General features: G+C 40.5%; 1 pseudogene and 1 gene segment (V, D, J or C); both read left to right on the top strand.

Annotated features, from left to right (window-relative positions):
* The first annotated feature begins 2860 nt into the window (after positions 1 to 2860).
* Positions 2861 to 3500, top strand: LOC116528038 (annotated as a pseudogene). The gene is made up of 2 exons (XR_004258820.1): positions 2861 to 2921; positions 3019 to 3500. The product of XR_004258820.1 is annotated as a T cell receptor beta variable 11-1-like (transcript).
* A 3616-nt stretch (positions 3501 to 7116) lies between these two features.
* LOC116527981 overlaps positions 7117 to 18692 on the top strand; it is a 24131-nt gene continuing 12555 nt past the window's right edge. The window contains 2 exon segments of the V gene segment in view: positions 7117 to 7245; positions 7346 to 7640. Coding sequence covers positions 7119 to 7245; positions 7346 to 7640 — 422 coding nt within the window.

The following is an 18692-nucleotide window of genomic DNA, read 5'->3' as shown; positions in this document are numbered from 1 at the left end:
GGAAAAAAAATCAAAACGAAAGGACACATTGGTACAACTGGAGAAAGGTGAACGTGAAGTATAGATGAGAAAATAATGTTATATGAATGTTAAGTTTTTGAGTGTAATAAAAGCATTTGTGGTCATCTAAGATAATGGCCTCTTTTTAGGGAAACACACGGAATTATTAAGAATGAAGTGTTTTATTTCAGAAATTGAGGGTAAAATCCACATAAAGAGATAAAGCCAATGTGAAAAGATATTAATAATTGAAATATATTTTAATATTCTGTTTGTTGTATGATTCAGTTCTTCCAAAGGTGTCAGTTTTTAACATACAATTAGAAGAAAATCTTAAGATCTCAAAATGTTGGCATGATTTCAGTTTGGTGGTGGGTATTTATTCATTTTCAATATCTTTGAAATATTCTATAATTATCATAAAATGAACATACAAGATAAGATTTCTTTTAGTCCTATAATGTACTTTTTCCATAGGGATAGGCTGTGATGTTTTTAAAAGTCCCCCAAAAAGATAAGAGAATTTATAGTCTAAGGACAAAAAGCTTGATATCACTGAGATGAGCACAAAACTTGGCTAACAATGCATATCAAGAAGCCATTTAGTAAATACACAGGACTGTTTTAACTGAAACAGGAGATTCTGAGTTCTCTGCAGGTTGGTCAAGGATGCACAGATGTTGGGGAGCTAATGAATGTATGCAGAGGAGGGATAGTGCTTGTCCTAAGTTGTGGTTGGATAATATGTGTTTGTGTAACAGGGAGGGGGCTCTAGCAGGACAGAAGGATCAGATGGAGCTGGAAGGAATTCCCTTCAGTTCCCCACAAACACTGTCTGATAGTAGCCCTGATCTAATTTGATAGTTTAGAAATCCCATCACCATCCCTGGGCCATGGATGGAGAATCTAAGCCCAGTGACTCTGAACCATTGGCCATCAGGAGGCACTGAGGTTTGATGGGGTCCAAATGTTTTTGAAACAGAGCCAAGTGTTGCCTGAAAAGTTGTGTTTAAGGGAAAAGTGTGGCCTCATCCTAGCATTCAGCATCTAGTTTTCAGGTGTTTTGAGTGGTCAGTAGAAACTCTTCTTTCTTCACTGATGCCAGTGGGTTCTATTCAGTAGTGAATTCTGAACTGTAGAACACTATTGAATGGAAAAGCTTCTAAGCCTACTTGAAGGGCAGATGGAGAAGAGCCAGGAGCCAACCTGAATGTGCACAGACCCATGAAAAGAGAGAACAGCTGCCTCCTTGGGAGAACATCAGAGAAACCTTAGCAATGTGCCTCTGCCCTACACCTAACCCATTCTAGTGTGTCCTGGATAATGGACAGGAGGATGTAAGGGAAATGTAGGATAGAGGAGTGGACAATTGTAGATGTTTCCAGATAGGCTTATCTCAAATTGCAGTGACTCTGCAAATATTCTTAACAAGAACCAGATTTCCCAGAACTCTGGTATTTCCTTCCCTAAGCAATAAGATGCCCCTTTGGGCCCTGACACAATCATGGTTGTTATTTGTTTGTTTGTTTTTCCTCTCAGGAAGCAGGGGAGGCCTGAGAACATATGGGGAATGTATTTCCTAGAATTAGGATGCCCCAATTTCAACTATATCACATGCAGCCTGATAAGTCCTGTCTGCAGCCACCAAGCCTCCACCTTCTCAATGCTGCTGTCATCCAGGGCCTTAACCCCCGGTCACAAAGATGGAAGAGGTAGTGACACTGTGATGTGAAGACACTTTCCATCATGAAATTATTAATTGGTGCCAACATAAGGTGAACTCCGACTAGCAGCTTTTCTATTGCAATGATAGACAATTTATATGAAAAAGAGATGGTAATAGTTCTGATAATTCTACAACCACAGATCTTCACCTGATAACCTCGACATGTGGCTGTCCCCTAGGTTTTAGGAGCTTGGATTCCTCTAGGCTGAGTTGTACTATTCCTCTTCTCTGAACACACGTGTCCTTGGTTAGTTCGTTCATATTGACTCTCGGGGCTTCTCCAATCCCTCAAGCCTTCCCACCCTACTATCCAGACAATGAGAAGTGTGTCACAACTAATGCAGCACAATTTGTAAAATAATTGCTGGATACTAACACTGCAGTTCAATTGTAAGATATAATAGAAGGGTAAGAGTTTAAGATTCCAGAAGCTCTGTTCAATTTTGCATTTACTGTTAGATATTCACACTCAGGTTTTCAGGAATTAGAGTGTTCTTCACCCATTTTGGTTAAGATATCAGAACTTACTTTCAACGTATTGGTGACCAAGATCTACAGAGAACCCTGGTGAAGTCTTGATCCGTAATGCATAACGAAGATTGATAACTGCAAAAAGGGAACTGGTCATTGGCCTTCAGATAAAATGAATTCTCCCCACTTTGTGTTCAGAGAATTATTTTATCCCTTTAGTCTAGAGTTTGTCAGCTAGTTCAATGCACTTCTACGATAAAGCTGGGTCAATTACCCTAGAGGACTGGGAGCATAGAGGACCTGATAGAAAGGAAATACCCAAAGAGAAGGATAAATCAAGAGGTCACTAATATTTATTTCAAGTTTCCTTTGAGGCTTCCGAGTAGAAATGTCCAGCAGAGGATGGGCCTAGAGATGTAGTGAGAGACCTAATCCCCCAAGCCCTGAATATGTGAGTGAGAACACTTGTATGAATTACACAGTCTATGAATATGGTAAAGCACCTTTGTGCTCTGTTTTAACTTATAATAATTGATTTCTAAGAATGTAGGCATTTGTGGAGGCCATGATGTCACTGTGGGAACTGCCATGAGAGGACAAGGACGTCCCTCCTCCTCTGCTCCTGCTCACAGTGACCCTGATTGGGCAAAACTCCCATCCTGACCTGACCCTGCCATAGGCACCAGGCTCCTCTGCTGGGTGGCCCTCTGTCTCCTGGGAGCAGGTGAGTCCTAGGAACACCATGGCACATTGGATATCTCAGTGATTATTTCAACTATTTCCTTCTTTCTATTTTCAAATTTTGTCTCTTTCCTTCACAGAACTCACAGAAGCTGGAGTTGCCCAGTCCCCCAGATATAAGATCACAGAGAAAAGGCAGGCTGTGGCTTTTTGGTGTGATCCTGTATCTGGCCATGCTGGCCTTTACTGGTACCAGCAGATCCTGGGACAGGGCCAAAGCTTCTGATTCAATATCACAATGAGGATGACTCACAGTTGCTTAAGGATCAATTTTCTGCAGAGAGACTCAAAGGAATAGAATCCACTCTCAAGATCCAGCCTGCAGAGCTTGGAGACTCAGCCATGTATCTCTGTGCCAACAGCTTAGCCACAGCATTGCAGAGACACTTCCCTCCTGTGCAGAAAACTGCAGGGCTCCTCTCCTCTATCAGCTCACAGCAGCCTTTCCTTATTCCTCATCTTCCCAGGGAAGAAGCAAGTTTTCAGATACAGTTAGGATTCATATAATGGGAGAAAATGAACTATTTCTTAAAACATGAAGACTATAATTGTTGTTTTATGTCTCAGGGATTTGAAACACTTTTCAGGGAAACTCAAGAAATCTAAAGTGACTCATCAGAGACTTAGTCCTCAGGGGTAGTGATGGTTTCTCTGTCATAAAAGTATGTGCCCATGAAACACATGCAATAAACTTAATAATATAGATGGTGATGGCACCAAGTAATGAACAGCAGGCCCCCTTCTGTAATTGTCAGCATGTGAATGACCTGGTTGTTATCCTTGGTGACAACCTGGCTCTCTAGCAAAGTCTCAATACACAGTAGGTGTTCGAAAATCTTTTCCCTTCTGTTTTATTTTTGGTAAAGTATGGTAATAGTAATGTTGTTAATGATAGTGATTATAATTTCAGCTATGTTATTCAGCCCTTTTTCAAATTCAGAGAAATGCACATGAATCGATACCTTGGCACCCAGTCCCAAATCTTAGCTCCAAGTGAATTCTCCTTCTCTTGAACTCTCTAACTCTTCTATGTAATCATCCCAGCCCAAGAGTATATCTAGACCTGGACCAGTCAATTCAGAGTCTATCGAGGACATTTCTGCTTGTCTGCTTGTATATTAAAAGCTCCTTAGTGCATTGAAATATTCCTTGTAAGAACTTCTGAAGCAATCAGTTGCCCTGATCAATTGCCCCCTCTGATAATACACTCTGTGTGTCTAGCTCCATATTCACTACTCTACTTCTGTCAAAATGCTCTAATATTAGAAATCTTTCTGAAGTGTTGGTTAGAATTACTTAAAAAGCAGTTTGCTGAATATTGCCTGAAAGCATTGTCACTGTCCATTAGCCCCTCCTGAATTCCTCCCCCTCCTTATCCAATCTAACACCTGGTGGCAGTCAGACTTTATGCTCATTTGCTCATTGCACACCTCCCTCTTTCCTTTCCTCCACTGATAAAAACCTCACCAATGGGATGGATGAAAAACCACCACTCACCGTCTCCTTGTCAAAATTTCTATTTTTTTCTTTTTCCAATCTGCTATGTTACTTATAGTTAGGAACTCCCTCGTAACATTTCCTGAGCTCACTTTTTATTATTTGAACATGGGACACAGAGTTGTTTCAGAGTCTGTCTGATCATTTTCACCTCTGAGATCTTCGTGGGCTGTTTTGGTTGATTTTCTTTTTGTGCTACCTCTCAGTCAGGGTGCTTGATTTTTCATGGTGTTTGTATTTCTCCCTATGAATCTAATAACGTTTGACACTGTGCCAAACACTATGGTTGTAGAAATAATTTTGGGTGTAGGATGGACCATATTTTTCTCCAGAGATAATTTTTCTGTGCTTCTGAAAGTGCCTGTAGGTATAAACAATCAGGCTCGCTGCATCACAATTTAAGGCTTGAGGTGTCCTGGAGCACCTGGAGAACAGGTTTGTCTCCGGCTCATTGTTACTATTGGAATTCAGCAATGACACATTCCATATGTTCCGGCCTTTGCCTTTACCCCGATGGCCTGTGAGTCAGCTTCCTGGGTGCTGAGTCAGGATCCGCAAATGCCCTCCAGCGCAGGAGGACTGCCATGCTCACCTCCCAGGGCTCTTGCCTTCCACATCATTCTAGCCAAGTTATTCCTTATTATTTCTTTAGGACTTTAATTAACTGAAGTTTTTAATGTTGTTTTTGATATTTTTTCCAACTGTGTAGATAACAACAGAGTAAGTGCCATTATCCTTAATTATTGGGATTAAGGTGAAAATAACTTTACTTGGAATTTTAATTTTCCTTTAATTGTAATGTTAGATTCTTAGTCTGTGATTTGTCTGATATTTAACTTAAATGGTATAGAGATGTTAAACTCTGATTTCAATCAAATACTTATTTTTTAAAAACTTAAAGGACATTCATAATCAAATTGGGACATACCTTTGTTTGGGGCATGAAATTAATAGAGTATTCTTATATTGTTATTTATTTCTATCACATAACCTCTGTGTTCCATGGGACCATATGGCAAGATGGAAAACAGAATAAAGAGATTAGGTCAGATTAGTCTTCAAATTAATTTAATTGCTTCACTGTGGGGGTGCATTTGTGCTGTTTTATGAAAATTCCAGAGGGGCAGTGGTCAAAATTTCAGGGAGTAACTGATATGTGGCTATTGTTTTACCCCATTTAAAGCCAATTTTCTGGGACAACAGTTTGTTCCACATACCCCATTTTGTGGGGCTCCCCTAAAGTAGTAATCCTGATTTAATCTTCCTATTCCTTGCCAAATCTTGTCTATGGGAAGGGAAATCAGTTATGGTATTTGCTGTTTTCATTTTACTGTAGTCTCTCCTTATTTTCCTGTTTTTCTCCTGGTTCCCTAGAGAAAAGCTAGATTATTTGGTGCTTTTTCAACATGAGCTAAGATCAGTGGGGAACTTTCTCTTCCACACAGGGTTGGCTGGCAGTTTGGAAGAGATACAGAATGGGTTAAATTCGGATTCAGCATCATGTTTCACACTGAGACTTGCTGCTTATCAGTATTAAAGCTGACATTATGTCTCCACCTTTCTGACTTCACCATCAATGTCTCAGGTGTTTCTATCCTACCCCACAGCACCAATATTATTTCTTGGCCTTCTAACACCAACTAATCATAATGTCCTGTATCCCCTGTACTCAGTGAAACAAAGCACAAGTCCCTGTGTCCTGGCAAAAGAAAGCACATTGGTGATGTTCTGGCCTACTGGCCACTAGGAGGCACCGTGGCTTCATTGTCATCCAAAGTCTATGGGGAGGAGCTGAGACTGCTCTCTGGAAGAAGATGGTTAAGGATAACCCTGAGGTTGGACCTAGATTCAGGAAGTTGGTTTCCAGATGTCTTGAATGATGACTTGGAATAAAGGAATTAGTAACCAACCCTTTCTGGACCCAAACCAGCCCAGGCCAACCCTACCTTCTCTGTTGAATGTAGAGAGTAGAACTGCAAGAAATGGAGGTGCTAACCTGGACCACATCAGAAGGACCCTGTCCCACATCAGAAGGACCCTGTCCCCCGGGAGCTGACGATCACAGTGACGCCACCAGCATATCCACTTAAGAGGCATAGTCCAGTGTGACCCCTGGAAGAAGATGAGTCCTGGTAGACATAAGAAGATGTTTTTGTCTAGGCTTCCTTTGGCCTGATTTTAAATTCCTTCCATGTGATCATGCACCTGTCCCTACCTGTATTGTGTATCTGGCTTCTGCCTCTCACCCATCAGTCCCGTGGCTACTATAAGGTACTCAATTTTTATTGACACAAATTACCACTAACTTGGTGGCTTACAACAACAAAAAATTATCTTACAGTTCTGGAGGTCAGAAGTTCAAAACCCAGTAAAAATCAAAATCAACACCTTGGGAAAGCTGCATTCCTTCTCAAGACTCTAGGAGAGAACTGTTCTTCTCTCCTTGTCAGCTTCTAGGACAGGCTTCTAGGTAAGGTATGTTCTGGAAAAGGTACTATGAATTGATAATATCAAAACCAATCTACATGGAGCCTCTGCAAGTGTACATCTGTATCTCAGATCAATTATAGTTGAGTTCAGTTCTGCCTGATTCATCTCCCAGAGGTGCAGCCTCTTCTTAAAGAACTTGGGGGTGGTGGCCCATTCAGTGATGTCACTGACAGATGCATCCTGTGGGGATAAAATGTCACAAAATTCACTTCTTTGCTCGTACTCACAGAGGCCCTGGTCTAGAATGTTCCACATCTGCTCTCACTCTGCCATGGGCTCCTGGAGCCTCTGCTGTGTGTCCCTTTGTATCCTAGTAGCAAGTGAGTCCTCAGAACATTTACCATTGTCATGCTGGGCTTCTGTAGGGATGATGCCCGACATTTTCTTTATTCTGGCCCCCAACTTTGTCTTCTTTCATAGAGCACACCGATGCTGGAGTTATCCAGTCACCCCAGCACAAGGTGACAGAGATGGGACAAGAAGCGACTCTGAGATGTGAACCAATTTCAGGTCACACCCAGCTTTTCTGGTACAGACAGACCATGATGCAGGGACTGGAGTTGCTAATTTACTTTAACAACAAGGATCCGATAGATGATTCAGGGATGCCCAAGGATCGATTCTCAGCTCAGATGCCTAATGCATCATTCTCCACTCTGAAGATCCAGCCCTCAGAACCCAGGGACTCGGCTGTGTACTTCTGTGCCAGCAGTTTAGCCACAGCGCTGCAGAATCGCCCCTTTCCTGTGCAGAAACCCAGCCGGTGCCCCTTCCCCTTCTAGCTCCCAGCAGTCCTAAGCAAAGTCTTTCCTGTTCCTCCTTCCCCGTGAGAAAAAAGTGGTTTTGGGGTGTGACAAAGACAAAATGAGAAGGTATCAACATAAGAAACCTTATGTAGGAAATAGGTTTGGAGGATTCCTCAAAAATTATTCCTGCTCAAAACGCACAGGAGTAAGATAAACCTTGGCTACTCATACTGTAGATTTCCCTGGCTTCCTGCATTTGCCATCCCGTGGGAATGGTGGGCGCTCCCGAGAAAGGAGCTTCCCTTTCTCAACCTTGCCCTTGCCCTCAACGTTTCTCATCTGGTCTGCCAGTGTCTGCTGCTGTGTCTGCTGGTGTGCTCCTCTGCAATCTCGACATCCAGCCTCTTGTGTCTGATTCTGCTTAAGGTCTCCCATTTATATGGGCACAGGATGGAGGGCGTGGTGGACCAAAAGGCAACTTTTTGAGTGCAAAAACAGAGATACCTGTCCTCATTTAGGTCCATGGGCACAGGCCAGAGGGTGGAGCCCTCACCAGGGACCCTGCCCTTTTCCACCCAGCACTTCCCTTCCCCCCTCTTGAATCAAATGTTTTTTACTTGAATGAGGGAAATCCTCTCTTGGAAGATTTCAAGTGGTGGGGAATGTAAATTTGAGTAGAAGCAAACCATAGCTTAACTATTCTGAATTTCCTGACCTTCAAAATATTGGAAAAAATAGTTTAATTTCTATAATCTTCATGGTTGTTTTTTTCCAAAATGTGTATCTACTTTATACCACAGTGAAAACAGAGTAAACAGAACCATTTGCTGCTTCATAGAGAAGGAAAGCATTTAATAGTGTCTTGAGTGATTAGAAGGATTGAACAATGTGAAGAAGGTGGTAGAAATAACAGGAGCAAATATATGAACAGGCATTAAATTGTGTAAGACTATTTTGTAAGGGTATGAAGTACATTTGATAAAGTAATATTTATATTATTCCGTCATCAAAAATAGGATGAGATATGGTCGAAATGTTTACAAATTCAAATGCCCTTCCGAAGCAAATTTTTCATCTGGTGAGCAATGCAGAATTGTTAAATGTATGAAAATTGAAAAGTTGCTTTAGGAAAACTGTCACTGTTAGAATAATTAAAGCTTCTTTCCGGCCTAACTGCGATACTTAGGAGAAGGATGTTCCAGGCAAAGGGAATAGCTTGGTCAAAGGCTCTAAGGCAGAAGCGTGTTTTGTGTATTTGAGGAATGGCCAGAAGGCCAGTGTGGTTGTAAAAAAAAAAAGCAAGGAAAAGAGGAACAGAGAGGAGGCAATGAGTATAACAGGGAGGGGATCACCTAGGACCTTGTAGGCCCATTCAGGCTGTAAGCTGTTCTCTGAGTGAACTGGGAAGCTGCTGTATAGTTTAACATAAGACTGACAACATCTAACCTAAAGAATCACTCTGACTTCTCTGTTGAGAGTAGACCCTGGTTTGGTGGCTACAATGAGGGAGGGCAAGCTTAGAAGTAGAGTAACCTAGGAGAAGACTATTACAATCACAGAAGATAAATCGAACAAATCCCCGGCGGGGGGGTTAGTGCCCTTCCCAACTCTGCCATTCATAGGAACCTATAGGGAGTTGGATTTAATTGGGGTTGATATTACAGTCTTAAATTTTTTTTTTTTTTTCTTCTAGAAACAGGGTTTTGCCATGTTGACCAGGCTGGTCTTGAACTCCTGACCTCAAATGATCCGCCCACCTTGGCATCCCAAAGTGCTGGGATTATAGGCATGAGCCACCCCTCCTAGCCTCAAAGTATTCAAAATTTTGATGCATGGGTACAAATAGAAATGAGACACAAGTGTGTCTGCATCTACCGTATCTGTGAACCTGTTTTCAGATTCTTATTATGCCTTTAAACCTGTGTCAGTTACCTGCTGATGTTTCTTTTTTCTCTTCTGTCTTTCCTACACACTCTACTAAGTAATACATCAGTTATTAATATCCTGGGGAATAAGGAGAGGTATGTAATAAATTATAATAAATAAATAAGGAGAAGTGCGTCTTAAACCTTAAAATATGATTAAAACAATGTAAGAATTAAAACATGAGAGTTTAAAAGTTGTAGGCTCTGTGAACTGCAGAGGGCAGAGAAATAGAAGAATTGTGGGAGTTAGTGAGGTAAACAGAAGGGAGGTAGTGGTAGAACAATAGGACCCTTTAAATAGAAATATTGAAAGATCTGTATTGTTCCTTAAATGGTCTATAATCATGGAAGCAAGTCTGAAAAGGACTGGAGAAGGGAAAGACTCAGGGTAGAGGAGGGCAAGAAACTCAGAAGCCTCGCTAGTGAACAAACTGTCTATGTGATGAATAGTATTAACAGTGATGACTGCATTAGTAGCAGGCAGAAGGACTGAATAAGAAAATTTCTGAAGGTAATAAGGGACGTACAATGAGAAGGGATAATATGATGAAGTAATGTATATGAAGCAGCTGGGCTTTAAAGAAGGAAGAAGGGAAATGAACTGGGAGCAGCAGGGGAAAATTCTGCACTATTTCAGTCTTGAAAGTCAGGAAACCGACGTGGCAAAAAAAAAAAAAAAAAGGTAGGAGAATGACAAAGTGGACTTTGGCTTACGGCAGAACTCCAGCAAACCTCAATTGCCTTGGGCACTCATAATACAGGGATCTTTTGCCTCAGTTGTCAGTGCTACCATGGGGATTTAGAAGGAATCAGTATGTAAATATGACTATAAAAGAGAAACTATAACCACTCAGAATGAATTACAGGCATTGTATAGAAACCTCTCTTATAAATAAAGAGAAAAATGTAAATTTGTGTTGTAAGGACATATAATCAGGGAGGAAGCAGGGCAACAGAAGACTGCACATGCCTGTCTCCTTTTAGATACCCCAGTGTGGATCCTTATGAGGAGGCCTCATCAGTGCTCTGTGAGTGTGCATAGCCTTTAGCCAGTGCCCAGCTCTTCTTATTCAGAATAGAGACAAATGGATCCTTAGATTCGGGGCCAGGTAGCTTACCTCTAATGTTCTAACCTGCTTGTTACAGCTACATTTGAGACACTCTTTAGGAGTAATGAAAAAATCCCTAAATAAATGTAAAGTCGAAATTGGCATTTTAAAGGAATGTCCACAATCGTAGTAAAGAACTTTCTTTTACAATCCAGAAAACTTGTGAGGGAAATTTCTGTTTGCAACTTAGAATTAGGAGAAAATGAAGATGGTAGCATCGTTCAACCTTCCCTTGCACTCAGCCTTTCAGTCCACACATGATCTGATTCTTCCAGTATGCTGGGCAAAAACTCCAGCTGTCACATTGGCCCCTTGTCCTTGCAATAAGCAGAGGGTCTATTGAGTTGACTAATACAAGCTGTCTGCAGCTGGCAAAACTGAAGGAGTGCACTGTAATGCTTTCCCATTTGGGCTTTGGGAGCCCTAGATGCTGCCATGGGGTGGGAGCCCAGAAGCATCCCCAAGGCCTCTTCCCATGCCCGTCTGCACGCTCCCTCTAGGGATTTGAGCATGAGGGCATCAAAGGAGTGAGTCACACCCCTGTCACATGCCCTGTGAGGGGAATAAGATAATTCTCCCGTTTCAACTTAATTTGTAAAAGACCTTGTTAACAGGATGAAAAAGAAACCACAGCAACGAATAAAACATTTGTGAAGTAAATATCCAACGAAGGAATATTATGTTTATTTTAAGATTTGCAGAACTGTCCACTTAACACCTAGAATCATGAGAAATAATAAATGATTATTGCTTTAACCAGTGAGACTTGAGGGAGGCATGTTATACAGCATTACTGTGCAGGTGTCAATTGATATATTCTATATTGCAGTATCAATTTCTTAAAATTGTCCTAACCATAATCCCATAGATCATTACTAATTCCAAGCTTGTTGAAGATTGCTGCTCAGCTCTAATGCCTTTGTTCTGTTTTCTATTTTCATTTCCACATAAGCATAAATTCTAGCAGCTTTCAAACCTCCAGAAGCCCTTGACATTTCTGATTCTGAAAACATATTTTCTTGTTTCAGCATTTTTATTGTTATTTTTTATTCTCTTGTATGGTAAGGTGCTCAGTTTACTATGTTGAATTAGTAATTCTTTAAACATTTCTGCAATTTTGAAGATACCATGGTCTTTAAACATTTTTGCATTCTGAAGATACTGTGGTCTTTGCAGTTCCTGTTTGCATATCAATTCCTATGAACTATTTCTGGTGCCTCTGAGTCACTTCTCAGAGTGGTCATTGGCTTTTACTGAGGCTGATTCACCGATCTTTGGTCATTCTTGGACACATAAGCACAAATTCAACAGTGTCCATTCCCAAAATATGTGATATTCAGGGAAATTACTTTTCATGTAAAATAGATGTGTCCTTTTAATATTGCCAGTAGATTATTCTAATTATGGACTAGTAATATCCAACAGACTTATTTGGGTTTAGTGACAAACATATTACTGTGTTCGCTCCTCAATTCAAATACAGAATTCGTATTTTGCATTATATAGCTGCAAGTTTTGAGGTTCTCCATCATATACTTAGCTATACAATAGTAGCTACTCTTGTCTGGATATTTTCTAAAATCCTGGATGATTACAAACTTCTCCTTCACTGGTGAAAAAAAATTTTTAATGCAGGGTCAAATCCTATATTAAGTCTTCCAGACAGTAAGAAGGTAACTATTCAGGGTCTACCAGATGGGCAATTAGAAGCAGCTGTGGTCTGTGGCACTCAGGGAGAGGAATGAAATGTGTGAGTGAATTTAGCACTGTCAATTGAAATATTCAGGTTCTCACATTGGGAGTAACTAGGCAAACAACTTGACCTGCAGCAAACAAAGAAAAGCAGGGGGTTGGGGGTATGATGGCCCACCAGGAGTAGTACAGAGCCAAAGAAACCCCCACCCCCAGCCAAGAAAAGTAGTGGGTGAGTGTGCAACCCTGCCCAGGTAACCACACTTCTCCCCCAGATCTTTGCAACCCATGGATCTGGCGATCCCGTCACGAGCCCACAGCAACAGGGCCTTGGATCCAATACAGAGAGCTGTGTGGAGTCTTAGCAGAGCAACTGCTCATGCACACACAGAGACCCAGGTATTTTACACATTCCACCCCCAGGATCCCCAGCAAGGTGGGAAATCTGTCCGCATATAATCCTAGGAAGGGGGCTGAATCCAGGAGTGAAGCAGCATCATTCTGCAGGCCCTACTTACGCAGCATCTCACAAGTTAAGACCCACTGCCTTGGAATTCCAGACAGCCAGTGGAAACAGGCTAGAATCTCCCTGAGATAAGTCTGAATTCCCAGGGAAAGGGGTGGCCACCAACTTTGCAGTCCAGTAGGCTCAGCTGTTTTAACCTGCCAGCTTTGGAGAATACAAATGGTCTGGATGAGGAAAGATCCCCATAATGAGGCACAGCTGCATTGCCAGATCATGGCCAGACTGCTTCTTTAAATGAAACCTTGATCCCTTCCTCCTCACTGGGCAGGATCTCCCTGCAGAGGCTTCATCCATTCTAGCTAGGGTTCTACACCAAGAGCTCTGATGTCACCCAGGGATGCAGCTCCTGGCAGGGAGTGGCAGCCTCCATCTCCACAGTTCGGTCAACTCAGTCCTTCCAACTGCTGACTTTGTAGAATCCAAATGATCTGGATGAGAAAGGCTCCCCTCAATGCAGTGCACCTGCTCTACTAAAAAGCAGATAGACTGCTTCTTTAATCAGTTCCCTGATCCTGTTTATCCCAACTGGGTGAGACCTCCCACAGGGGTCTCCAGCCACCTCCCACAGGTGTGTTCTGGCCAGCAACAGGTCAGTATCCCCCTGGGATGGAGCTTCCAGAAGAAGAAGCTGGCTGCCATCTTTGCTGTTTCATGGCCTTCACTGATGATACCTCCAGCATGGGAAAAAAACAAGGCAACTAAGGTCTGGAATGGACTTCTAGCAAACCATAGCAGCCCTACAATAAAGTGGCATGACTGTTAAAAGAAAACAAACAGAAAGCAACAACAAGAAGAGTTTCAATGAAAAAGACCCTCCAAAAATCCAGGTCAAAGGTCAGCAGCCTCAAAGATTGAAGGTAGATAAGCTCCGAAAAATGAGAAAGAATCAACACAAAAATGTTGAAAACTTAAAAATCAAGATTGCCTTTTCTCCTCCAAATGACTATAACATCTCTCCAGTAAGGACACAGAATTGGGCTGAAGCTGAAATGACTGAATTGAGAGAAGTTGAGTTCAGAAGGTGATAATAATGAACTTCACTGAGCTAAAGAAGCATGTTGTAACCCAACACAAAAAAAGTTAACAATCATGATAAAACAATACAGGAGCTGACAGCCAGAATAACCAGTTTAGAGAGCAGCATAATTGACCTGATAGAGCCGAAAAATACAACACAGGAACTTTACGATTCAATCACAAGTATCAATGGTAGAACAGACCAAGCAGAGGAAAGAATCTCAGAGCTGGAACATTCTTTTTTAAATAAGATGGACAGACATGAATAGAGGGAAAAGAACAAAAAATAATGAACAAAATCCCCAAGAACTAGGGATTATGTAAAGAGACTGAACCCATGACTGATTGGGGTACCTAAAAGAGATACGGATAATGGAGCCAAGTTGGAAAACATACTTCAGGATATGATCTAGAACTTTCCCAACCTAGCAAGACATGACAACATTCAAATTCAGGAAATGCAGAGAACCCCATTAAGATACTCCATGAGAAGAAAAACCCCAAGACACAGAATTATCAGATTCTCCAAGATTGAAATGAAAAAAATTGTTAGGGGCAGCCAGAGGGAATGGCCAGGTCACCTACAAAGGGAAGCCCATCAGACTAACAGAAGACCTCTCAGTGGAAACCTTACAAGGCAGAGTGGTTGGAAGCCACTTTTCAACATTCTTAAAGAAAAGAATTTCCAACCCAGAATTTAGTATCTGACAAAACTAAGCTTCATAAGTGAAGGAGAAATACAATCCTTTTCAGACAAGCAAATGCTTAGGATATTTGTCACCACCAGGACTGCCTTGCAAGAGCTCCTCTAGGAAGCACTAAATATGGAAAGAAAAAAATTGTTACTAGCCACTATAAAACACACTGAAATACACAGACCAGTGATACTATGAAGTAACCACATAAACAAGTCTGTGAAATAACCAGCTAGTATAGTAATGACAAGATCCAACTTACACATAACAATGCTAACTTAAGTGTACATGGGCTAAATGCCCCAATTAAAAGGCACCAAATGGAAAACTGAATAAGGAGCCAAGACTCACTGATATGCTGTCTTCAGGAGATACATCTTATATGCAAAGACAAACATAGGTCCAAAATAAAGGGATGGAGGAAATTTACCATCCAAATGGAAAACAGAACAAAGCAGGGGTTGCAATGTTAGTTTCTGACAAAATAGACTTTAAACCAACCAAGAACAAAAAAGACAAAGAAGGGCATTACATAATGGTAAAAGGTTCGATTCAACAGGATATGCAATTTCCTGTTGAATCGCATATGCCAAATATATATGCAACCAATACAGGAGCACCCAGATTCATAAAGTAAGTTCATAGAGACCTACAAACAGAGACTTAGACTCCCACACAATAATAGTGGGGGATTTTAATACCCCTGAGACAGAAAATTAACAAATATATTCAGGACCCAAATTCATCTCTGGATTAAGTGGAACTGATAGATATCCATAGAACTCTTTATCCAAAAACATCAGAAATACATTCTTCTCACTGTCACATGGCTCTTATGCAAATTTATTACATATTTGGAAGTAAAACCCTCCTTAGCAAATACAAAAGAACTGAAATCATGACAGTCTCTCAGACCACAGTGCAATCAAATTAGAACTCAAGATCAAGAAATTCACTCAAAACCACACAACTACATGGAAATTGAACAACCTGCTCCTGAATGACTCTTGGGTAAATAACAAAATTAAGGCAGAAATCAAAAAGCTGTTTGAAACTATTGAGAACAAAGAGACAATGTACCAGAATATCTGGGACAGATAAATCAATGTTAAGAGGAAAATGTATTACACTAAAGCCCCACTACAAACCACTGCTCAAAGAAATGATACAAGACACAAACAAATGAAGAAACATTCCATGCTCATAGGTAGGAAAATTTCAATATTGTGAAAAGGCCCATACTGTACAAAGTAATTTATAGATTCAATGCTATTCCCATTAAACTACCATTGACATTCTTCACAGAGTTAGAAGGAAAAAAAAAAACTTTTAAAATTTATTTGGGCCAAAAAGGAGCCTGAATAGCCCAGAAAATTATAAGCAAAAATAACAAAGTTAGAGGAATCATGCTACCAGACTTCAAACTATGCTTTAAGGCTACAATAACCAAAAACACAATGGTGCTGGTACAAGAACAGACACATATATCAATAGAACAGAATAGAGAACTCAGAAGTAATACTATACATTCAACCATCTGATCTTTGACAAACCTGACAAAACAAGCAATGGGGGAAAAAACTCTCTATTTAATAAAGGATGCTGGGAGAGCTGGCCAGCCAAATGCAGAAAATTGAAACTGGACTCCTTCCTTACACCATATACAAAAATTAACTCAAGATGGATTAAAGACTTGCATGTAAAACTCAAAACTATGGAAACTCTAGAAGAAAATGTAGGCAATCCCATTCAGGACATAGGCACAGGCAAAGATTTCATGATGAGCATGCCAAAAGCAATTGCAACAAAAGCAAAAATTGACAAATGCAATCTAATTAAACTAAAGAGATTCTGCACACCAAAATAAACTAACATCAAAGTAAACAGACAACCTATAGAATGCGAGAAACTCTTTTGCAATGTATCTGACAAAGGTCTAATATCCAGAGTATGCAAAGAACTTAAACAAATTTACAAGAAAAAAATAAAAACAGAAAACACCATTAAAAAATGGACAAAGGACATGAACAGACACTTCTCAAAAGAAGACATACATGTGGCCAACAAACATTTAAAAAGTAATTCAACATCACTGATCATTGGAGAAATGCAAATCAAAACCACAATGAGATTCCATCTCATGCCAGACAGAATTGCTTTTATTAAAGAATCAAAAAAACAACAGATACTGGCAAGGTTGCAGAGAAAAAGGAACACTTTACACTGTTGGTAGGAGTGTAAATTAGTTCAACCATTGTGGAAGACAGAGTGGCCATTCCTCAAAGACCTAGGGGCAGAAATACCATTTCACCCAGCAATTCTATTATGGGATATACACCCAAAGGAATATAAATCATTCTATTACAAGGATACATGCATGTGTATGTTCATTGCAGCAATATTCACAATAGCGAAACATGGAATCAACCTAAATGCCCATCAATGATAGACTAGATAAAGAAAATGTGATGCAAAAGAACTAAAATAATGACAGTCTCTCAGACACCATGGAATTATATGCAGCCATAAAAAGAAATGAGATCATGTCTTTTGCAGGGACATCGATGGAGTTGGAAGCCATTATCCTTAGCAAACTAACGGAGGAACAGAAGACCAAACACTGCATGTTCTCACTTATAAGAGGGAGCTAAATGATGAGAGCACATGGACATATCATGGGGAGCAAGACACACTAGGGCCTGTCAGAAGGGGGTTACTGAGAGGGAGAGCATGAGCAAGAATAGCTAATGAATGCTGGCTTAATACCTAGGTGATGGGATGAGCTGTGCAGCAAACCACCATGACAAACACTTACCTATGTAAGAAACCTGCACTTCCTGCATAGGTACCTCTGAAGTTAAAATAAAAGTTGAAGAAACCAAAAAGAAGATAACCATTTGAATTGCCTAATCAGGTGGAGTATTATAGGAGAATTTGTATTTCCAAGACTCTTGAAGTTAAAGAGGATGAACTATCAGGAACAGTGAGCTCCTAGAAAGAAATAATACAGAGTACGTGATAGTAAGCACACCTGGGCAGGCTCTCTCTGTTGAAGAAAATGTATGAGGAGGACTCACAGAAAAAAATTAAAGCAAGTACACAAAAAGATTCAAAATCAATTTAAAAAATTGATTTTTTTTATTATTACAAAAACTGAGATTATAACTAAAAGGATGTTCTTGGAATACTTGTCATGGAGAATTTAATTTGCTAAGAAAATGGATGAGACACTACAGTATTTTGAAGTGACACTTTCTTCTTCTGATCATCAGAACAGGAGCAAAACAAGAATATTTAAAATTGAAAGCTCTTACATAATTCTTACTGTGTCTTGGGCGTTTCAAGTGGATTCATTTTCCAAGTAGAAAACATTCAGCATCTACTTAGAGTGCCTTATTTTATAGAAGAGTAAACTGAAGCAGAGAGAAGATATGTAATTTTCTTCATGTCGCATGGCTAGTAAATGGAGGAAAGGAAGATTCGAACACACGAATTTGGGGACTGGATTCCTTTTAACCATTCGTAAACTATTATAACTAAACTTTAAAATATAGGTTCATTAAAATGGAAGAAGAAAAAGACTTCCTCAAGAATAGTTGTAACTTCTTAGAAGACTTATACTTCTCAGGTGAAAGAAGGAGGAAGTTCTCGGTGTGGTGGCTCACACAGGTTATCCCAGCACTTTGGGAATCTGAGGCAGGTGGATCACTTGAGCTTAGGAGTTTGAGATCAGCTTGGGCACCATGGTGAAACCCATCACTACTAAAAATACAGAAAATTAGCTGGGGATTGGCAGTGCACGTCTGTGATCCCAGTTACTCGGGAGGCTTAGGTGGGAAAATCCCTTGAGCCTGGGAAGCAGGGGTTGCAGTGAGCCAAGATCATGCTACTACACTCCAGCCTAGGTGACAGAGTGAGATCTCACCCCCAATGAAAGAAGGAAAGAGAGAGAGAGAGAGAGAGAGAGAGAGAGAGAAGAAAGAGAAAGAAAGAAAGAGAGAAAGAGAGAGAGAGAGAAAGAGAGAGAAAGAAAGAAAGAAAAAGAAAGAAAGAAAGA

The sequence above is a fragment of the Sapajus apella genome, unplaced genomic scaffold (genome assembly GCF_009761245.1).
Source record: "Sapajus apella isolate SASKATOON/1434 unplaced genomic scaffold, GSC_monkey_1.0 scaffold56, whole genome shotgun sequence".
Taxonomy (NCBI): domain Eukaryota; kingdom Metazoa; phylum Chordata; class Mammalia; order Primates; family Cebidae; genus Sapajus; species Sapajus apella.
This window is presented reverse-complemented; position numbering and strand designations above follow the sequence as displayed.